Below are 24,825 nucleotides of genomic sequence, written 5' to 3' on the forward strand. Positions count from 1 at the left end.
AGTTGCAATCCCTACAATAAAACCTATGACATTTTCATCAAAGCTTGCAACCATGCCATCACCTTCAACCAACATATCAACTACTCTGTCAAATTTATCAATGAGTGATAGGCTGAAACACTTACCTGAGATAGTGAAAACATATGAGCAAATGATGAAATATTATGATTATAAATCTAACCCTGATGTTTGCAGACTGACAAAATCTATAAAATATCCCAGATATATTTGTTGTGAAAATGCAAAACCTGACATAGTCTATAACCTGTTTATACATGGTTTTGTTGACAAGATCTTAACAAATGAAACCATGTATTGTATATCAAAACTACCAAGTATAATTGTCAAATCCATGGAAGCTATGGTACGGAAAATGGGAGCAGGCTCATACGGAATACAAGTTTTTGATGCATCAACTGATCTGGTTGGAAAACCCATAGTAATATGCCAACTATTCAAATTAGGAAGGAATATGGCAGATATTGTGGGAGAAACCAAAAGCTTGAAATTGCCAAATCTCTGTGATATTAACAAATTCCAAGAATGGTTATGTGAAAAACGAGCCATTGGTCTAGCTACCCTCAGGTCCAAAATACAAGATATACTACGAGCTCGGAAAGTTATAATCATTTCTGAAAGCCGTGGTGGAGGTTTCACCGAAAGCATAATAACCTTATATTATGATAATACTATACAAAATTCAGGTACTATGGCATTAGAGATAATGCTTGATAAAATAGAAAACCTGAAATATAATCATACAAAACATACTACTGAATATTATCAAAGAATAACAGGTCCTAGAAAGAGACCTATTATCAGTCTAAAAGATAATGATAAAGGGAATTCTGATCCCTTTGCATGATACAAAAATGGTGTGATACACCAAAACACTGTAAATTGAATGGTGAAAACCAAAAAATATGAAAGAGCTATATTACCAGAAGATAAAAGATTCCTTTCAACAACAAAATATCAAGGCAAAATGACAAAAATGGAAAAAGAAGAAAAGGAAAAGCAGATTCCCTGGAAAAGATGACAGATCCTGCAAGATATCATGGCAGACACAGAAGATAAAGATGAAGAAAATATGAAGAGACGACAAAAGAAGAAATGGCAGACAAAGAAATGGCAGACAAAGAAAATAAAAGATTCGTGAAAAAAACCTGCAAAAGAGAATTATTAGTAATTATGTAAAAGAAACCGGTTATCCCGGTAATCTGTAACCATATAGAAGGACTACTATAAATAAGTCCATACATAAAATGTAAAGGATATCAAAAATTTTTCTGAAGTTCAATTCTCTCTTTGAATATGTCTGGCTAAACTTCTTCACTCTCTATAAACTCTACTACGAATACATCATAATAATAGAAAAGATTATTTTATATGTATCATATACAATCAGGATTAATTCAGGAAAATAATACTTTGGGAAATAGCAATATGGAAGAGACCGTGTGAGGACTCCTGCATCCAGCCAAAAATATCCAAAGGAGCTTGGAGAGCGTTGAGGATAATAGGGCAAGGGTGAGTTGAGACTTCCGGTGACCAGAAAGCTATTGTAAGAGGTAAAAATTCTGATTTAAATCTTATTGTGTATGATAGTATTATAAAATAATGTTCTCTAAGATTATGATGTTTAATTAGTATGAGGTTATAGGGATGATTTCATTTAAAATAATGAATTCGTTTTTGTCTAGTGCTTACTACATGCAAATATTAATCGATATGAATATGTATTTTAATGCACCTTCCATCTTTAGGGTTCTGTGATATATAAACGATCCAGAAATTGGTTCCGCCAAAAATTATAGGTACCTTGTGATGGAGGTATTTTTGGATCCAAATAAAGATCTTGGCACAGATGATCCCATTATTATTACTCATTTAAATGTGTCAAAAGCAATCAAAGAAAGTATTCTCGCAAACTTTGGTGAATGTGGTCTTGCCTTGTCAATTGGTTCTCTTCATGGTGAGAGAGCTAAAATGGTAGCAAGTACTAACATTTTCTTGGTATAGACAATATACGTGGCGAATTATTTGTATCTTCCAGTGTAATTGTATATTTGAGTTCCCATATCTATCGTTGAAACATTTTATGTTTTTTGCAGTTAAATATGTGAATCCGATAACGAAAGTTTGCATCATTCGAACCTCAAAGGAAGAGTATTAAAAAGTCTGGTCTGCAATCACCATGGTCAGGGATATTGGGAACTGCCCAGTAGTGTTTAACTTGTTGGATTTGAGTGGTAAGTCAAGTAGCATTTAATTGTCTTCAAGATTGTTTAGGTGGTGATTATCAATCAATAGACGATTTAGAAGCATGGCATAATTAATATATTTTAAAGTAACAATATTGGGTGATTGAATTGCAAAACAATCATTAACCTTAAAGGTTTCTAACTACAGAAGGAAAAGATGATTAATTATCAACCAATATTTAGGAAAATTGGGTGCATAATAAGCGTTAAACTATTAGTTATTTCAAGGGAAGTATAAGTATTGAAATGTAATCACAAAAGGCTAACAGTGTGGTACCTAAGATGCAAATGAATATGATATAGACTATCAATTTACAATGAAATACTTGTTGATCCCTAGCAAACTCATGTACTATAGATCATATTAATTGGTACATCATTAAAAAAAATCCATGTTATTAGTGTTGTCCTGTAATATATGTTCCTCTTTTTATTTGCTCTATTTTTAATAATTATTCTCCAGAAGTGCACAGCTTCTTTTTTGCTAGTTATGAACTTTCATTTTTTTATCAGTAGTGAGCAACTTTTGAGCACCCTTCTATGTTGATTTTTTAGCATTGTTTTTGATTGACATATAAAAGTAAACATCTTATATGGGCGCCAATGAGACGTACAATGTGAAGTAGAGCCTCTTAGAGTGGAAGACGCTCGTCATTCCAAATAATATGATACAAAGAAGAAATTGTTTAGAAGTCGAGCAAGACTTTTTTGTCCTCTTGATAATGATTAGAATGATTGCTCCAAGGATGTTAAGTAAGACATATATCTCCTTTTATCGAGCGATTCAGAAAATTTTGAGAATTGTTGATTCACAGAGGCTTCAGTGTTACCCTATTGATTCACAGAGGCTTCCGTGTTACCCTATTCCCATAATATAATTGATCTCTCGTGAATTCTCATCAGGCTACCCTTCTTTTTTAAAGATTGTCTATTTACTACAACCATGTCTGTTTCCAAGGACGGTGATCCCCAGATTAACCTTATTTACTCTAAACTAAGAGGATTATCATCCCTTGAACAAGAGAATTCATTGATCTTTATGGTTTGTTTCTGTGGTATGGTAATACTTTCATTTGCTACATATCATAATCCCATAGAAATGAACCAAAAAAGACTATTAAGATCTACTTCTAAGGGATATCAGTCTTTGACATTTAGAGAAAAGTAAGGTCATAGTCCGGAGATCCTAATCCCTCAAAATAAATATGGCCATAAAAGCAGCATATGGTGTTTTTATAAATTTAGTGACAAGTTTCAGTTTATTAATATCCATGTTCTTTTACATCAGGAAGCATCAGAGCCTATAAAGATGCAGCTTTGAAGTGTGATAAACTAAAACTCGAGAATTACAAGAAAGAGGCTGGGCCTCGTGTCACAGCTGAGATCAATCAAATGATGCAAAATTTTCTTGAGAAGATCAAAACATTGGAGCTCTGAGTATAGACAAAATGTTAAATATATCAACATTTAACATATACATAAAATCTTCCTTAGGAAGTGCAGTGTTGTAAGCTCAGTAGTTTATAGTTGATCCTGTCAAAAGAAATGATAACTTGAAAGTAAAAGTTTATCGCTGGTCTGGGATGTGTTGGTAAAAAAGTGTTTGTTCAGTGCAAAAACTGATATCGCAGATGTTATACATTTGCTCTTAATTTTGAATCATATACATGTAAAAGCTAAATCTGACTTGCACGTTATAATGCAGTTCAAGAATTGAAGGCGGAAAAACAGAACTCTGTTATGTACATAATGAAAAGAATGTAGAACCCAGTACGATATGTAACTGCATCACACTGGAACCTTCATAGTTTGGTTTGGTTTGGCTTGGCATGTGTAGTAGGACTGTCCAGGTTTATTGCAAGGGACATGTTCCTTATCAAAAAACCTATAGCTGGTAAACCTTTTTTCTAATCCTAATATTTGTTTATTTGACTCAGAATCCAGCATCATCTCTTCCGACTCATCAATACAATCACCGATTTTACCATCACAATTGTAAAAAGTACTTGTTCTTGCATAAAGTTGATGATCAAATAATGTACCTTTGTTCAATCCAACACTCTGAAATCTTGACGAAGAATTAGCTGTGATGAACAATGTAAATAGCAGGATCATCCAGAATTGAGCACCCATGTTATGGTTCAATATTTATGCATCTACGGATGGAGCATTAATGTATATCGTATCTTCGGTGCGATTATACCACCCTTTTGGGTATATCTCAAAATTGCCACCACTGCTCAAATTCGATGCTTTGCAATGCATCTAATGTGCCATTCAATCTCAGGTAAGTTCTAACTAAATTTTATTTTGGGGTCAGAAGATTTTGATAATTCCTCTTAACAAGGACAACCAGCAATGCCAAGCTATATTTAACAAAAAAAAATAAAAGCAATGCCAAGTTATATATGGTTTCAAAAATACAAAATAGTTGCACCTTTTCTAAAGAAAAATGCCATGTTAAGAAAAAATGAGCAGTGTTTAGGGCTGAGCAAAAACCGAATTAAAACCGAAATCGAACCGAAACCGGCCAAAATTGGTAAAAACCGATCCGAGTTAAACCGATCCGAAACCGAAAAACTAAAAACCGAACCGATTTAAATGGCTCGGTTCCGGTTATAGCTTCCAACCAAACCGGAAAAAAGCGAACCGAACCGATTACTAAACCGATTACTAATTTTACAATGCCCAAGTACCGTATCAGTGGGAATAATATTTCATGGCTTGGATTTTATATTTTACTATATATATATATCAATTATTTCTTGATAATATGGTATAAGTGTCATGAACTTGAGATAGCTACCGATAATTTTTCGGAAAAGATTTTTGTAGGGAGAGGTGGATTTGGATTTGTTTATAAAGGGACATTATATGATGGAATTGTGGTTGCTGTCAAGAAGATTATAGAATCAGATTTTTAGGGTAATGTTAAGTTCTGTAATGAAGTTCAGATTATGAGTAACTTAAAGTATAGAAATCTTGTGCCGCTAAGAGGGTGTTGTATTACCGGTGATGTTAAAGATAAAAACGAAGATATTGAAATGGGGGATGAGGATATGTATCTTGTTTACGAACCAAAATCATTTTTTATTAAGTTTTATTTACTTAATTTGCAACTTTTTATCGTTTTTATTTTTTCCGGTTTTGAAACCGAAACCGGCCCGATTAAAAACCGAACCGGCATTTTTGAAACCGAAACCGAACCGATGAATTGGTTGCAGTTGTGGTTTCCGATTTCTAAAACCGAAGATACATGGGTCCGGTTCCGGGTTTATCCAAAAACTGAGCCGAACCGGCCCACGCTCTCCCCTGGCAGTATTAGTGTGCTACTGGGGTATTGGCCCTTAATATCACAATTCCGAAAGTAATGGCCCCAAATTTCACTCACGTGCACGAAAGACCCTTTGTACAACTTAAAAACGTAAAAAAAATACGTTTCTCGTCCTAAAACGAAACGCATATTCTTGTTGCGATTAACTGTAAAAATTGTTGATAAGAACAAAGTTTAGAAACAAAGGAAACACAATGTCTATATACGTTTAAGGTAAAACGCAAATGTAATTTGCGTTTATTAAAAAATATATTTTAAAATAAATTCAGTCAAACAAAAATGCAATTTATAAAATCGTTAAGCATAAACGCTTCTTAAAATCGTGTTGCACGTTTAAAAACAAATTTTTAAGTATTTCAGCTAAAAGGAAAACGCAATTGAAACATTTATTGAAGTTTAAACACAAAGTAAAATTGCTTTAGTTTTTTTTAATACGTAAGAAGTTTAAAAACAAAGACTCACATTAATAAGTCGATTGGCTCTTTAAAGAAGATGAGATGAGAGAGGTACTTTTTTTCAACTTACATATTCAAGGATTAAGTAGACATACAAGATGTTCCATAGCCGTGCAACTGAAATTTGAAGAACCCAGTTACCCAGTGCGCACCCGAATGATAGCGGTTACGGTTTATCTACGATTTTTTTTTTGAAGAACCCTAATTAAATTTGATGCCCAATTTGGACTTATACTTTACTCCTCCGTTGTATCGTGTTTATATTTTTTGTTATGCTCGGAAGTACAAAGTGTTGTATAGGGTTAAATTTTTTTTTTGAATAAAAACGTACTATCATTCAACTGATATTATCAAGCTCTAGTACATGAGAAATGAAATGAGGAGGAGTGACATACCACTCTCCTAAATCTGACATAGAATAGGTAGTTTTAGCCAATAAATGTGCCACACTATTCACAGACCTAAACGCAAACTGAAGTAACACGTGATTTATGTGCTTTAATAACTGGACACAACTGTCCACAATAGTTCCAAACAATGTATAGGGTTAATTTAATAAAGTTCGGTAAATATATTTTTTTTATATTGTCAAGTGATAAAAAGGACCATTTGAACCTAATAGTGATAATTTAGGCCATTGTAGCTCAGCAAAAAATCGAACAAAAACCGAAACCGGTCTGAAACCGGTAAAATCCGCAAAAATCCGAACCGATCCGAAATCGAAACGTCAAAAAATCGATCCGATTATAATTTTCCGGTTCCGGTTTTAGGTCCAAACCGATCCGAGAAAAATCGAACCAAACCGATTATTTAAATAAATATATATATACATATATATGTATATATATTTGGAATTAACATATATATATATATTACATATAAAACATCAAATTATTAACATTCTGTAGTATATTCTATTGAAGTTTTTACTCGTAATTCTTTACTTAATTTCTTGTATTGCCACTCAGAAGTTTTGATTACTAATGTACAACAGATCCGAAACTCCCAAGCTTGTTAAAGATGCTTGTGTGTCGAAATCTCAGCAAACAGATAGTGATGTCGATATGTTGGATGGGAGTTCAAGTTTGTCAATATTTGTTGTACAGAGCTGCACAAAATAATACCTAAGCAAGTTTCTGGGATATATCATGGCTATGCTTCAAAAACCAGTTAGCTAAAAAAAGTTATGCATTTGTACATAAAGCCAACTCAATGCATTTAGTTTGATTTTATAATGTAATATATTAAATGTATGAATCCGAAATCTTGGAATAATTTTTTTTACACGATGCCTAAACATTATGTAATACATTTTTTTAACCGGTTTGGCAACCGAAATCGAACCGATATAAACCGATCCGGAGTTTTTAAAACCGAAACCGATCCGATGGATCGGTTGTGATTGCGATTCCGGTTTTATCTAAAAACCGAACTGTTGCTCCCCCTAACATTATAATGTGTGAGATTTCGGGCTTTTTTTTTTTGAAATAATCGAACTTGCATTACTTAAACTTCCTCAGAAACAATATTACACATGATGAAATCTGGAGCAGTAGATAACCACTCAGTGAGACCTAACATAGAATACGTAGCATTTGCTAACAAGTGTGCTACCGTATTCGCAGACCTAGTAACAAAAACAACTAACACTTCATCAAAGTGTTTTAAAATATCCCTACAATCGTCAACAATCGTATCAAAGAAAGAGTTTCCTCCCTCCCCATTAATCACATCCACCAGACCTTTAGCATCACATTCAAAAATATATTTACTTGTTCTCCACTCCTTTGTCCACGATAAAGCCTCCCGTAATCCTATAGCCTCAACTTCCCTAGGTTGCAATCTTCCCTGTATCACCTGATTTCTGGCTCGAATGAAGTGGCCCTGATCATCACGGATCACACAACCCACCCCTATCTTCCCCATCCTTGGCATACACGCATCGTCTGTGTTTACTTTAACCCAGCCTGTAAGAGGTTTACTCCACAAAAAGCTCCTCTGTTGCTGTCCAGATTGCTTTTTTAAATCCTCCATGGCGCGCTTCCATTCTGCTAACATACTCATTGCCCTGGACTTAACTCCAAAAACTGAGATATTAAACCGATTCCATACCCAGCTGTTCCTCCTGTGCCATAGGTTCCAACATAGCAAACCTATCATACCCATCTGCTCTTTATTAGAATTCTGAAACACTCGCTTCAATACTGTCAAGATAGTATCATATGGTAGCACATTTACTACCTCAGCAAACCCAACCTGCTCCCACAGCTCTCTAGCAAAACAACACTGAAACAAAACATGTAAATCATTCTCCACATACGTTTGACACCATGAACACATTGCATTAATATTGACATGTTTTTCTCCCAATGCTACCGCCGTAGGCAGTACACTACGACTCACTCGCCAGAGAAAATTCGTAACCTTTCCTAGTAGGTTAAGCCCCCATAACTTTTTCCAAAAGACCCTATCTGGACATTCATTTTCTCCTCGAATATGTCTATAGCACGTTTTCACTGAGAATTCCCCCTTTTCATCAAACAACCAAAACCATGAGTCAACTTTACGTACCCTTGGAACTGGAATTTGCTTTATTAATTCTTGATCTCGTTCATTACATAGATCCTGTAGTATTTCTTCATCCCACGTACTCTGACTTTCATCCATCAAATTCTCAACTCTCACCTCCTTAAGTTCTTCAGGCATGACGGTAGTTAAAAAACCATTTACAAGACAAGGTAACCAGGGTACCTGCCAGATATTTGTACTTCTGCCATCTCCAATTCGACGTCTACATCCTTGCCTTATTACTTCTTGAGCTTCCATTAGGCTCCTCCATACGTAGCTTGGATTTGTTCCAATCTTAGCATCCAGAAAATTTGAATTTGGAAAGTAACGAGCCTGCAGAATACTCATCACTAAAGGATTTACGTTATTCACCACACGCCAAGCCTGCTTTGCCAACATCGCAATGTTGAATTCCCTTAGGCGTTTAAAGCCCAAACCACCGTCTTCCTTAACCTTACACAATCGCTCCCAGGACATCCATTTAATCCCATTTCCCGAGCTGCCGCTCCCCCACCAGAACGTATTCATACTTTTTTCAATTCTATCACACACCTCTAATGGAATCAGTAACATATTCATCCAAAAGTTTGGGACAACTTGAGCAGCCGTTTTTAACAAAGTCACTTTACCTGCTTTAGATAGGTTCTGATTTTGCCAACCCTGTAACTTCTGGTTAACTTTCTCAAATAGAAAGGAGAACATTGCAACTTTCCTCCTTCCTACACACATAGGCATCCCCAAATACTTTCCTGGATTCTGAACTTCATTGACACCCAGCTGATCACATACCTCCGTCCTATTACATGCATGTGTGTTTGTAGAAAATATTACTGATGACTTACCATAATTTATCATTTGTCCCGATATACTCTCATACCTTCCCAAAATCATCTTCATAATATTTGCTTCTACCTTGGTTGCTCTGAAGAAAAAATAACAATCATCCGCAAATAACAAGTGTGATATCGTTGGTGCACCCCGAGCAATCGTACATCCCTGTAATAATCCCACCTCTTCATTCCGACGAATAATAGAGCTAAGCCCCTCTGCACACATAATATATATGTATGGAGATATTGGGTCGCCTTGACGTACTCCACGACTTGGTACTACATCACCAAACACATTACCATTTCGGATAAAACTATATGAGACTGAACAGATCAACCCCATAACTCTTGTAATCCACAATTCAGAAAAGCCAAACTTCATCATCATGTTGCGAATAAAATTCCACTCCAATCGGTCGTATGCTTTTGAAATGTCTATTTTAAACCCTGTCATGCCCTTGTTTCCCTGAGTTAACCTTCTCATGTAGTGGTTAATTTCAAATGCTATTAGAGCATTATCATTAAGCAATCTCCCTTCTATGAATGCACTTTGTTTATCCGAAATTAACAATTTTAAGCAAGGCTTCAGTCTGTTTGCCATGACCTTCGAGAGTATACGAACTAGCACATTGCATAAGGAAATGGGTCTTAAATCAGTCATTCCTTATGGCACTTTTATTTTCGGGATTAAGCACACTAGCGTCTGATTAACTCCATACGGAAGCTCACCTGTCCTCATGTATTGCTGACAGAACTGTACCACATCCTTTCCAACTATGCACCAATACGTCTGAAAAACGCTGGGTTTAGTCCATCTTGACCGGGTGACTTCTCCGGATGCATGGAAAACACTGCATCTTTGACTTCGTCATAAGTAACCTCAGCTATTAACTCTGCATTCTCTCCTTCTATAATCTGATTAACACTTTCTCGATCCGCCAGCTTGCCATTTGACCCTGAAGATTGAAACACTGTTACAAAATAGTTCGTAATAATCCCTTAAATTTCCTCCTCTGATTCTTTCCACTCTCCGCCCTCGTCTTTAATTCGTTGAAACCCGTTATTTTTCCTCCGAGCTGATGCTAAACGATGATAAAACTTGGTGTTCTAATCCCCATTTTGTAACCAAAACTGTTTCGCACGTTGCTTCCAATACACCTCCTTTCTTTCCAGCAAATTTAAGTATTCCCATCTCACCTCATCGTACATTTGAATACCAGTTACATCTCGTCGAGATCTGAGCGTTCTTTGTTGGATTTTTAACGCAGCGGGGCAAGGCAAAACACTTTTACACATACAAAATCCAAATAAAAGCATATAAATCGTGAATAAAAATTCGAGGGATCGAATCTAACCTTTTAAAATAATTCGGAGACAACGATCAGAGATCCTTAGCAGTTGCTCCTCAAGTGTGAAGTACTCCACCGATATCCACCAAGAAAACGATGTTAAGGAGGAGGAAGGAGGTGGAGAGAATTTGGTTTTCTGAAACTTTTGGGTTTCTGGGGTTTCGATGGGCTTAGAATAAAATATGGTCTATAATAGTGTATTTATAGGCAAAATTTTCAGCTGAAATTTTCCCATAAATAATATTATTATTATCCCATTTATTATTTTCATTAATAATTAAAACACCTTTTAATTATTAATCCTTTTTCTAAACACTTTAGAAATAATTCTCTCTCTTGATTTAATTTCTAAAAATTAAATCCTTAATTAATAATATTAAGAACTTTTCTTAATTAATTTATAATCAATTAAATCTCATTTAATCAATTATTAAATTTACCAATTAATTATTTATTTCATAAATAAATAATTATTAGCCATTATTAATTAATTCCTCCACCATTAAATCATTCTCTTTTTATGGTGTGACCCTGTAGGTTCAATATTAAGCCGGTAGTAGAAATAAATAATAATAAAACTATTTTATCATTATTTATATAAATTCTCTAATTTATTAAATATGATTAATTAATTAATCACATTTATTCTACATCGTGAGTGATGCTTCTCAACATATCGCGACTATCCGGATAATATGAATTCACTGCTTAGAATACCAAGAACCTGTCAGTGAATAGTTAGCGTACAATAAAATCCTTCTACCCTACAATGTTCCGATTAAATACAAGGCATGGATCTCGTGTCAAGCCTATCTAATTCAATCACTTGCTTACCATTTACTATGCGTAGTTCTATGCAAATTAGAAACTCCTTTCTAATTTCATTCACTCTGGCCAGAGATTCCTGAACTAGCATAAGTGGATCAGCCTTGAACATTCTCTTCCTTCACTGGAAGGGGTAGATCCTTTATTGATCATACACTATCTTCGTGTACAAATTCCTATACCCAGAAGAGCCCTAATAATTGTTCCTGGAGACTAAGAACTAAACCAAAGCATAGTTCAGTGTACACAAGATGACTATGATGACCTCAAGTCTAAGGATACTTGTACAACTATCACTATGTGAACAACTGCTGACACGTGAGTGAACTCCATCAGTTGTTCAGTTGTGCGAGTCATGTTCAGTGAACTTATTCTATAATAAGCACCTACATACTAGCTATAGTGTCACCACACAAATGTCTATGAGAACAGACATCCTTCATAATGAAGCAAGCATAGTATGTACCGATCTCTGCGGATTATTAATTACCAGTTAGTAATCCTATGACCAGGAACTATTTAAGTTTAGAGTTATCATCTTTTTAGGTCTCACTATTATGATCTCATCATAATCCATAAAAAGCTTTACTCTAAACTATGGTATATCTTATTTAAACACTTAAATAGATAAAGCCCGTAATAAAAACAAAACAAGTCTTTATTAATATCAATGAAATTAAAACAGATTACATAAAAGTTATTCCTAAATCCTAATATACGATTGGACTTAGGACATATTCCTTTCAATCTCCCACTTGTACTAAAGTCAATCACTCTGGTATCTAATACCCATCTTGACGATCAAAATGACTTTCATAAAGTAGCTTTGTGAGTGGTCTGCTATGTTGTTTTGTGTGTCAACTCTAATTCAATACAATATAAGAAATGTTACCGCGCTCCCACTAACTCTTTTGTAGACGCATGGTTCATCTACGTTTTTGATAAAATCAAACTCTTTGATTGTCTCATCAAAACGAATGTTCCATCTTTCGAGAAGCCTACTTTAAACCACATATGGTTCGCAGCAGCTTACCCACTAGGTTTTCATTTCTTTTGGAAAGAAAACCATCTGGCCATCTTCCAGATTTCATAGTCGTAGTAAGCAGCATTCGCAAGCAAAATCCGAACTGATTTTAACAGGGCTACAGGTAAAAAGTTTCATCAAAGTCAATCCATTGCCTTTGTTTGAATCCTTTTGCCACAAGCCTGGCCTTATAGGTCTCCACCTGGCCATCTGCTATAATCTATCTTATGTATACCATATACATAGATTCCATTCTGGATTTCATGGCACTATGCCATTTCTCTGAGTCAACACTACTCTTAGCCTCATTATAGGTCACAGGGTCATCATCATCAATGATCGACAACTCATTGTCATTCTCAATGACAAGGCCATATTACCTCTCAGGTTGGCGAGACACTCTCCCTGACCTACGAATGGGCTGTTCCACAAAAGGTTGTTCAGTCAGAACAGGTGTTTCCACTTGATCCGTAGTAGTTTGTGCTTCTTGAACTTCATCAAGTTCAATTTTGCTCCCACTGTTTCCTTCAAGGATAAACTCCTTTTCCAAGAAGGTAGCATGTCTGGAGATAAACACCCGATGATCGGTGTAAAAGTAATACCCTAAAGTTTCTTTAGGATATCCCACAAAACTACATTTTACGGATCGATATTCCAGCTTATCTGGGTCAACATTCTTGACATAAGCTAGACATCCCCAAATCTTAACGTGTTTAAGACCCGGTTTCCTTACTTTCCATATCTCATACGGAGTTTGAGGAACAGATTTGGAAGGCAACTTATTCAGTAAATATGCTGAGGTTTCCAATACATAACCCCATAGGAATACTGGAAGATTTGCATAGCTCATCATGGACCGAACTATGTCTAACAAAGTTCGATTTCTCCTTTCAGATACCAATCTGGAGGAGTCCACTGGGAGGCTATACCATTTACTTTGAGATAATCTAGAAACACTCCATTAAAGTATTCACTACCTCGATCTTATCGAAAAATTATAATACTATGTTTGGTTTGTTTCTCCACTTCATACTTATATTCTTTGAACTTTTCAAAGGCCTCAGACTTGTGTTTCATCAAACACATATACGAATCTAGATCTATCATCTATGAAAGTAATGAAGTATGAAAATCCACCCATGGCTTGCTTAGACATTGGTCCACATACATCTGTGTGTACCATTCCTAGCAAATTTGCAGTCATCTCTCCATGTCTACTAAATGGAGACTGCAGTGCCACTATGAAGTGAGATTTTCATCATCCATTTTCTTTTATTAGTTTGTTCAATCTGAAGTAAATTATGTCACATATGTCCAGACCATTATTTAAAGTACCATGTCCATAAAGAATATTATCTCTAAGAATAGAACATTCATTATTCTCAATAATAAATGAAAATCCAGCCAAGTCTAACATGGGAATAATATTCCTCACAATCAAGGGAACAAAATAACAATTATTTCAAACAATAGTCTTGCCCGTAGGCATATGTAAATAAAATGATTCTACATCTTCAGCAGCAACTCTTGCTCCATTTCCATCAGTAGAATCACCTCCTCTTCCTCAAGAGTCCTACTTCTCCTTGGTCCCTGCAATAAATTGCAGATATGAGAACCACAGGCGGTATCTAATACCCAAGTAGAAATGACATATTCACTTCTATCATGAACATACCTGAATCAGAAGCGGTAGTCTCACTACCCTTCTTCTTCAATTCTGCAAGGTAAACCTTGCAGTTTCTCTTCCAGTGCCCCACCTTGTTACAGTGAAAGCAAACAACTTTGCTCTTGGGGTCTTCAGCTTTTGGTGGAACCGGCGTTTTCTCACCTACTTTCTTCTTCTTGGAAGAGTTCCTCTTCCTTTTCTTAGGATTGGAACCTTCACCAATTAGAAGAACAAAACTCTTCTTAGGGGGGAAATTCGATTCCGCAGTCTTCAACATGTTGTGGAGTTCAGGCAAGCTGACATCCAACTTATTCATGTGAAAGTTCACAACAAACTGCGAGAACGAACTCGGAAGCGATTGCAAGACCAAGTCTTGGCTCAGCTCCCCATCCATGGCAAAACCAAGTTGTCCAAGACGTTCAATCAAATTGATCATCTTAAGTACATGGTCATTCACAGATGATCCCTCAGACATCCTACAACCGAACAGCTCCTTCGATATCTCATATCGAGCTGTCCTCCCCGCCACATCATACAACTCTTGTAGATGCATGAGGATAGTGCGAGCATCCATATGCTCATGTTGCTTCTGTAGCTCAATGTTCATGGAAGCTAGCATGATGCATTGAGCAACATTTGCATCATCTATCCACTTACGATACACAACATGTTCATCATTATGTGCATCACTAGCAGGTTCAGTAGGCTTAGGTGAGTTAATCACGTATTCCAGTTTCTCAATCCTGAGAACAATTCTCAAGTTTCGAAGCCAGTCAGCATAATTAGGACCAGTCAATTTGTGAGCATCTAGTATGCTCCTGAGTGATAGTGCAGAAGACATAACGTACAAAGTAAATCTGTAAATGATAAACACATAACAACACTTAGCAAATATTCGATTTCATTTTAAAATACTATATGAATCGGGTCTTTATTCATAAGTGGCTCCCACTAGTTTATCTAATTTATTCAACCCTCTACATGAAAAATTAAGCATTCATAATGCTAGTGGGAATAGGGATCCTACATTCCATTACACAACCCCGGCTGTGGCATGAAACGCCATGTAATGTTCATTAGGCAGACAACTCTTGTCAATTGCATCTTATGTTATTCCCTAATCAAACTTTAGCCTCTTGAATAATTGAGTCACGGCTGTGGCACAACAAACTCAATATTCTAAGTCAAGTCAAACCCAACATTCCGTACAAATGAATCAGTCCCCAAAGGCCCACGGCTGTGGCACGTAACGACCTTTAGATTCTTATTCAATGTACACATCTCTATGTAATAGACAAGTATTTCTTATTTCGAAATCAAAGCCCTCGGCTGTGGCACGAAACGACAATGATTCAAAAATAAGAACTACTTTCTATCATGTTGGAAGGCTATGACCGACACAAGCCCGTTGTGTCATTGGCCAATTACTACTTGATATTATTTAATTTTAGAGGGATTATATTACGTTACAATCATAATCATATTATAAAGAGATTCTTCCTTTTAAATTAAATATTTCAAATTAATAATCAATAATCAGACGATTCCCAGATCGGGTGGAGCATTGTCAAGAGGCGTCACTTAATAACCCTTTCTTACATATACAAATCTGTTGTTGACAGAATCATCATTTCTCTCATATCAAAAATTCATATTCAATTATGTGTTTCACAAACACAAGAATCTCATGATTGTATTCATAATATTGTTTTTAAGGTTATGAAACAATTTCACTATACTAGGTTGTCTAACAAACGCCTTATGTTCATTTAAGTTCACCTAAATCTATCATTGCATGATAAACTAAGCATATATCACATATATCAACATGAATAAACATCAAGGTAAGCATGTTACATCATCTAGCACATTAGTCTAAGCATTATACATCTCTATGTATCACATGAAGCATTTAGAATCAATTAAAACAATCAAAAACAGCTTTAAAACACTTCATGGAAATATAAACAGTTCAAAACTTTTATATAAACTAAAATTGATCACTCCATTAGATCCGTCTCGGAAAAACGAATCCAACAGTATATTGCACGCCCAAAATGGAGTTACGAAACTCTCAGAAAATCAATTTTAAAATCAACAGAAGGGCTGTAACGCATTACAGGAACGCGTTATAGGACCTGTAACGCATTCCGGTGATGCGTTACACCCCTTTTCAGCCATTAAAGGGTGTAACGCATTCCGTGAATGCGCCACAGGTGTGTAACGCATTCCCAGAATGCGTTACACCCCTATATATATTTTTTTTTTCTTTTCCGCCGATTGACTTTTCTTCTCGGTTAACGTGCATGTCAGACCACCTGATCTTGTCTGTCTTCCGTGCAGCAGAGTTTGTACAGAAAGATAACAGATATATATACATACAAACAATTCATATATATATATAATTATTTAATTACGAATTTAATTGATACAACTTCAAAAATTCATAATAAAAAATCTATACATCCTAAAATTATGAAAAAAATACCCAGACGATCTACAACACTTGTAGAACCCAGATCAACATTAAAAATTATTCTGAGAAACGATTTCTCATCAGACAAAATTAATCCATAATATAACTTGTAAAAATCATAATTAATTCATACAAGCACATAAAATTCTGAAATTTTTACCACAGATCTATATGCATACAACCTATGCTCTGATACCATTGTTGGATTTTTAACGCAGCGGGGCAAGGCAAAACACTTTTACATATACAAAATCCAAATAAAAGCATATAAATCGTGAATAAAAATTCGAGGGATCGAATCTAACCTTTTAAAATAATTCGGAGACAACGATCAGAGATACTTAGCAGTTGCTCCTCAAGTGTGAAGCATTCCACCGGTATCCACCAAGAAAACGATGTTAAGGAGGAGGAAGGAGGTGGAGAGAATTTGGTTTTTTGAAACTTTTGGGTTTCTGGGGTTTCGATGGGGTTAGAATAAAATAGGGTCTATAATAGTGTATTTATAGGCAAAATTTTCAGCTGAAATTTTCCCATAAATAATATTATTATTATCCCATTTATTATTCTCATTAATAATTAAAACACCTTTTAATTATTAATCCTTTTTCTAAACACTTTAGAAATAATTCTCTCTCTTGATTTAATTTCCAAAAATTAAATCCTTAATTAATAATATTAAGAACTTTTCTTAATTAATTTATAATCAATTAAATCTCATTTAATCAATTATTAAATTTACCAATTAATTATTTATTTCATAAATAAATAATTATTAGCCATTATTAATTAATTCCTCCACCATTAAATCATTCTCTTTTTATGGTGTGACCCTGTAGGTTCAATATTAAGCCGGTAGTAGAAATAAATAATAATAAAACTATTTTATCATTATTTATATAAATTCTCTAATTTATTAAATATGATTAATTAATTAATCACATTTATTCTACATCGTGAGTGATGCTTCTCAACATATCGTGACTATCCGGATAATATGAATTCACTGCTTAGAATACCAAGAACCTGTCAGTGAATAGTTAGCGTACAATAAAATCCTTCTACCCTACAATGTTCCGATTAAATACAAGGCATGGATCTCGTGTCAAGCCTATCTAATTCAATCACTTGCTTACCATTTACTATGCGTAGTTCTATGCAAATTAGAAACTCCTTTCTAATTTCATTCACTCTGGCCAGAGATTCCTGAACTAGCATAAGTGGATCAGCCTTGAACATTCTCTTCCTTCACTGGAAGGGGTAGATCCTTTATTGATCATACACTATCTTCGTGTACAAATTCCTATACCCAGAAGAGCCCTAATAATTGTCCCTGGAGACTAAGAACTAAACCAAAGCATAGTTCAGTGTACACAAGATGACTATGATGACCTCAAGTCTAAGGATACTTGTACAACTATCACTATGTGAACAACTGCTGACACGTGAGTGAACTCCATCAGTTGTTCAGCTGTGCGAGTCATGTTCAGTGAACTTATTCTATAATAAGCACCTACATACTAGCTATAGTGTCACCACACAAATGTCTATGAGAACAGACATCCTTCATAATGAAGCAAGCATAGTATGTACCGATCTCTGCAGATTATTAATTACCAGTTAGTAATCCTATGACCAGGAACTATTTAAGTTTAGAGTTATCATCTTTTTAGGTCTCACTATTATGATCTCATCATAATCCATAAAAAGCTTTACTCTAAACTATGGTATATCTTATTTAAACACTTAAATAGATAAAGCCCGTAATAAAAACAAAACAAGTCTTTATTAATATCAATGAAATCAAAACAGATTACATAAAAGTTATTCCTAAATCCTAATACACGATTGGACTTAGGACATATTCCTTTCATTCTTAACTTACTACGACATACCAATAACTTTTGCGTAAAATCCTTGCTTATGCCACCTCCCCATTCATCTAATTTAAGAGCACAATACCTCATTTTTTCCAGAATTTCCTGCCCCTAAGTATACTCCCAACTGTCTTTTACTACATTAAAACAATCTTTCTCTTTTATCCAGACATTCTCAAACCTAAACCTCTTACTTCTTTGCACATAAACTTGTCTATTTAGCTGTAAGTACAGAGGTAAGTTGTAATACCCCAACTTTTCAGAAAATAGTTATACTTAAATATTCAGCTAAAACTCCAAATTAAATCCATAATAAGAATAAGTTTCTAGTTTTTCATAAAATTCTAAAATCCCAGACATAAATAAAATCATCTATCTCAAAATAAAGCAAATCTTGGGAGACGCAGCTCCAATACAAACATAATCACTAAAATATTGTTCCAAAGCATCCACCTTTAAGATGTCGCAAAAGCTAAGCACCTGAAAATTTGTGAGTAATGAGCCAAGAGCCCAGCAAGAAAACAATTCTATACTAGTGGATCAAGTATCAGAATTTTATAAAACAAAAATCATTTTCCAAAATCCATATGACATAAGATATAAAATTCCACAGCTCGCTAAGGCCACAAATACCTGGTGACACAGTATCAAAAGTTCATAATTTCTGTCAATAATGCGCCCCTTACTAAGGTATCATAGAGTGTGCGCTTCCGAAGGCATCATAAGTAGCACTTCCTAGTAAGGTATCAAATGCTAGTTCCGGAATTATACGCAATTACTAATTGGTTCATAAGTCAGAGCTCACTGGGAATTCTTATTTCTAAAACAGGGTACTTGATCCATAAATTTTAAAACAAAAGCAGTGCAAAAATATTTAAAAGATTTTAAAATAAAATAAAGTGTGAAGAGTTAACTTACCTTAATAGCAATATCTCCCAAATTATGTTGCCAAAATGAACCTAGACATACACACATACACTTAATATAATAATCAGAATGTTAACATGTACATGTCACTAAGCTAACCACACTTTAACTTTATAAAGCTTAACCCACAATAACAATTAAATGTCACTACAAGTAACAAAATAAATTCATATTGACATATAAATACGACCATTCTCATATAATAGTTCAAAATAGTGTACCGACAAATAAAAAAAACTCAACACTTAAATACATTATATATAATAATAATAAATCAAGTATATGTAAACTATTTAAATTCAGAATAAAATAGATATACGTTTAATATTTACTATCTATATAATCTTTAAAATAAAATAACAAAGATAAATAAAATAGGTAACATATGCTTAGGATTATGCAAGTGGACAAAATATCAATATTGGTGTATAAAATTTTCATAACCTTACGTGTGAAAATATCATTATACAAAATAAGTATAACCAATTTAATAAATGAGCATATATTTAATTGGTGCACTAATCTAAATGCATATCTAAATCAAATATATATTTAACATATAACACATGAATTATTATACATGCACAAAACACATAATTATAAACATAAATTCATGCATTAAATATTTACAAAAAAATAGTGATTGTTAACTAAAATATTTAATAATCAACATCAAACTAAATGATTAAATTAAGTAAACTATAGTGTTATACACATAACCATGAAACTAAATAATAAAATAAACTAATAACAATTGAATTAGAGGAGTCATACATAAGTTCACAAAAATGTAATTTAATTATATATATATATATAGAAGTAAGCAATAAACATGTAAAATACATAAGTAAAAATATAGGAAATAGAACGTACCTGAAAAGAGAAGATGTTATACAAAGATAAAATGATACGCTAATAGCCTATTTATACACAAGTTGGTTCAACTAATACTCCGATTCAATGGGTTAGTGGGTACGTGATCACAAATTTAAACAAACATTATCTCTTTGTTAACATGTAGTGTTTGACTGAATTTTTCAAATACACATAACACGTACTAATAAATATACACAACATAACTACACCTATTTTTAAATTCTAGTCATAAAATAAATATATGTTAAATTAAAATTATGCACATATAAATTAAAACAATTTTTTTAACCTTACTTAAACATTTTGGATAACTAGAAATGTTTATTTTTAATATAAAAATACGCGTCTTTAGATTTAATAACAAATCTATATAATAAAATAATATTTTTCTTATATAACCAAATAATTAAAAATGCGAAAAATGTATATATATATAATTACAAAAATCATGGTTATTACATAAGTGATATGATGTAGTCACTTCAAGTACTTTAACTTCAGCCAAAGGAAACAAATCTCTCCAACCTTGCGTAGGGAGGCCTCTATCAAGCCGCTCCTGAACCCAATTATATTTTCCCCTTGATTTCTCCCATGTAAACTTCTCCCCAACAAACCCCAAATTAACCAACTCACAGTCTTTAATTACTTCCCCAAACCCATCCACACACCATCGAAGGTGATCTCTACCCCCTCTCTTTTCGTCTGTAAACATCAAGTCATTAAAGTCACCAATTATGCACCATGGTAGGTCAGAATTACCAGTCAAAGTGCGAAAAATGTTCCATGACTCATATCTTCTTCTCCTTTCTGGGCATCCGTAGAACCCAGTATACCGCCATCGCCCTACTTGATCATTTTCCACCTCAAAATCAATAAAGTGTTTACTTGCTGCTCTGACTGTACAAGCTCCCTCGTTTCTGCATAACAGAGCTAGCCCTCCGCTATGCCCTTCAGCATCAATCACCCAACAGCCTGCAAAATGAATTTCTCTACATACTGCCTTTATTTTATTTTTTGTAGTTAATGTTTCAGAAAGAAAAATAAAACTGGGCTTAAACTGATTTGTGATTTCATTTAGAAATCGAACTGTACGTGGTTGACCCAGTCCACGACAGTTCCAGGCTATTAAACTCATTTTTCTAGGCGGGCCTGCACCCCAGGTCCCGCCTCTTGCAAGTTTTTTGGCCCATTTTTTCCTAGAGTTTCGGGCATTTATTCTCTACTGGCTACTGCTAATCTGTAATCCCTGGCATTTACATAATTTAAAATTTAACTTAATAATAATACATTTGATTTAAATAAAGGCATAATAATTAAATATAAAATTACTTGCCACTTGACAGTCCAAAAGAAGTCAATATTTGACCATAACCAAAACAAAACAAGCCCTAATTTCACAACCAATTTCCCCAATTATTCTCCGTGTTGAAATCAAGAATCTGTTATTGCACAATCATCTTCCAACAAAATGGAAAACAACCCATCTGAAAAAGAACAAGTGTCGGCAGCAACTGCAGTACTTCTTGGCGCTTTAGCTCCTGGTGTTAATGTCCGTACAATTTTTCGCATCAAACACCTATATTTTGCAATTTTTTGATTAGTAATTTTTTACTATAATGTTTCTTTCTTTTTGCAAGTTTTAATCTTTTGTTGTTTTGAATACAGGGTCAGACTTGGAATACACTAAAAATTGCATTCTTGATGTTGGGTCTGTGCCTTACTGCAATGTTGTCTTTAGCATTTTCTGCAAGTGATTCTACATTGATTATTCATGTCACTTTACTTGTTTTCATTACTGGGACCCTCTTCTTTCTTTTAACCAGGTATCTATTTGTTATTTGTTAGGTTCATGAGGGTCTTAGTAAGGATGTTTTTTTGGTATCTACCTTTGAGTTTACCATCTTAATGTTAAATGATTATCTGGTCAATTTTTTTTTGAAAGTTTTGTGTTCTTTTGTTGTGGTCGTTTTGTTTTATGATTGGTTGAATGATATTTTTTTAAAGAAGTAATTGCATGATGTATCAATATTATTAATAATGTGTTCTTGCACCCTACAGTTTATGATCAAAATATAAATTTTTCAATGTTCGATTTACGTAGCTGTTGATTTCACATTCAAGTTAATTATAAGATGTAGTGTGCTTCAGAATCAACCTATTTGACTATCAGCGTATATTTAATTTTAACCTCTTACTTACTACATAGCTTTATGACTTCTTTGATGGCATCTTGTAATCTACTTTAATTGATTGCTTGCATATTTTGGGAAAGTGGTATCTTCTATTCTATTGTAGTTAAAGAACGATGATTTGGTTTGAAAGATATCTGATTCCCTTAAAATGGTTTTGCCCATTTCATTCCTGGGATATTGTATTGGATCTCTATTGTTGTGTAGAGAGTCCTGAAAATGACTTAAATAAAAAGACACAAGGTTATATACTACGTTTAAGCCTTTTTAGCTTACAAATTAGGATGCATTACATGCAATAGTTTTTTTTACAGCATCTTATGCCTGGCTAGAATTTTGTCTAGAAGTCTAATTTTATAGGATGTTTATGTGCGTACTTTTCCTGCTTGCTTCATCAAATACCTGATTTATGTTAGGATTTAGACATATATAGATACGTTTAACCTGTTATAGTAGTTATGATCCAGACACTCTGTGCTCAAACTGAAGTCACGCCATGTTTGTGCACTTAATACCATGTATAATGTGTTATATTTTATGATATTAATATATAAGACCATTTACTTCGGTTAAAAGCATGCACCTTTATTTAAATTGCCTACACATACCCATTATATTATACATCCTGCTCCTAGAGTGGGTATGTATGCATGCCTTAACTGAGAACCTTGAATGAGATATAGTCTGGTTTGTTTAGCTCGATAGGCTATGAAGGAAGACCTTGTAGTTTATAAAGTTATTGGAATATTGGTTCTTACACATTCACATGAGCAGAGAGAGTTCATTTGAACGATATTGAGGAACTTGCCAGTGGTTTTACCTTGAGGTTTAGGTGATAAAGTTCCTGGGTTTATGCTGCAATTGCTTTTCGGTCAATTTTTTCGTAAGATGCGAACACATTGCTCATTTGAAAAACAGATGTTAATACCCCTCTAGTGTAATAGCAAGGAAACAAGAACAACGAAAAAAAGTAGGATGCAAAATTAAAAACTGGTTTTAACAGTTTTTGTATTTTTTGTTAATTTTGTATATTTTAGATTCACAGCTAATCTTTGTTTCCTGCAGCTTTCTTGCACAAACTGGCCTAGTTACGGTTGAAAATCAAATGAAGGAAATGGGCTTAGCCCCGACAATTGATGCGGACAAAAGTCAATAGAACAAGTGTAGAACAGTAGAAGACATTGCTTTATTATAACCTTTTCAAAATCAAGGCACCATTACAAGTGTAGGTAACTTTTGAAGTATTAAATCTCAAAGAAGCTCTCACAGGCCTTATTTGGAATGACAATTGACAAGTACAATTACCAAAATAGATAGTTAAGAGAAGGATCTGGAATATTTAGCATTCTGTTGCAGCTTCCGCACGTCTTCTCCTCAGGCCAAAAAACTCTTAGATCTTTCAGTTACCTTTTTCGGCCTCCTTTGGTTTCCCCTTCTTGGGCTTCATGAAGCAAAAACAAGAGCAACAAGGTACCTGAAACAGGAACTTCATTTGCTTCACTGTGATTTCAAGATTTGAAGAAACCTGTATTTAATGATAGTAGTGCCCTGTTTGTTCCCCTTGTTTTTTGCCTCATATTATACATTCAAGTGATTCTATTCCCATCTTTTACAGATAAAAAGATGCTCAACTTGTGTAGATGATTAATACAATAGAAGACATATCCATTTTTATATTTTCATGAATTGAAAGTTTCATTTAGCTGTGCAGCACCCAGTAAAGCAAGATTCTTAAGTGGTGTCAAGCGGAGGATATGTTTGTTTGTTACGATTTATTATTCAAAAGCCATAGAAGATTTGTTTTTAGGTCTGCATTTGGTTTATTTTTTCTGTAGATTGAATGTGGAAGCTCAGGTTGAGTCGGGTTTGAGCAGGGGCGAATCCAAGAAATTCCTCTACAGGGGACTGTTTTATACTTCAAGCGAAAAAAGAAAATTGGCACCTATGTAAAAGAGTCAAATATGCGCTTATATCTTTAAAATCGATCAAGTTTATCAATGTTTGTTGCATCAGTGATTTTATTATATTAGTAAAATGAAAAACACGGATCTAAAAGGGTTCATGAGTATTTTGCAGTTTAATTTGGGTTAAAGGTTAGGCCTTTGCGCCGTAAAATTGAAAAGTGAAATAAAAATAGAATGGAAGTATTTACAACTCAAGTAGAATAA

At 34.2% G+C, this 24,825-nt stretch overlaps 2 protein-coding genes and 1 long non-coding RNA gene across 4 annotated transcripts; 2 read left to right on the forward strand and 1 right to left on the reverse strand.

Moving 5' to 3' along the window:
* The first annotated feature begins 1,819 nt into the window (after window positions 1-1,819).
* On the forward strand, window positions 1,820-4,516 carry LOC141668282 (uncharacterized). 2 transcript variants are annotated; one of them, XR_012552980.1, is made up of 3 exons: window positions 1,820-2,016; window positions 2,115-2,252; window positions 3,553-4,516. It is a non-coding gene; the product is annotated as an uncharacterized LOC141668282 (long non-coding RNA). The 2 variants fall into 2 exon arrangements; XR_012552979.1 differs by having other exon boundaries at window positions 1,820-1,975.
* Window positions 4,517-10,225: 5,709 nt separating this feature from the next.
* LOC141664968 (uncharacterized) lies at window positions 10,226-21,603 on the reverse strand. Its single transcript, XM_074470926.1, has 2 exons — window positions 20,994-21,603; window positions 10,226-10,407 (listed from the first exon to the last, which is right to left on the reverse strand). The coding sequence occupies exons 1-2, from the start codon at window positions 21,601-21,603 to the stop codon at window positions 10,226-10,228; spliced, it is 792 nt and encodes a 263-aa protein (XP_074327027.1).
* Window positions 21,604-21,819: 216 nt separating this feature from the next.
* LOC141668972 (uncharacterized) lies at window positions 21,820-24,339 on the forward strand. The gene is made up of 3 exons (XM_074476039.1): window positions 21,820-22,017; window positions 22,134-22,291; window positions 23,723-24,339. The coding sequence occupies exons 1-3, from the start codon at window positions 21,937-21,939 to the stop codon at window positions 23,811-23,813; spliced, it is 330 nt and encodes a 109-aa protein (XP_074332140.1). The 5' UTR covers window positions 21,820-21,936; the 3' UTR covers window positions 23,814-24,339.
* Window positions 24,340-24,825: the final 486 nt, after the last annotated feature.

Source organism: Apium graveolens, chromosome 6, assembly GCF_009905375.1.
Source record: "Apium graveolens cultivar Ventura chromosome 6, ASM990537v1, whole genome shotgun sequence".
Classification (NCBI taxonomy): domain Eukaryota; kingdom Viridiplantae; phylum Streptophyta; class Magnoliopsida; order Apiales; family Apiaceae; genus Apium; species Apium graveolens.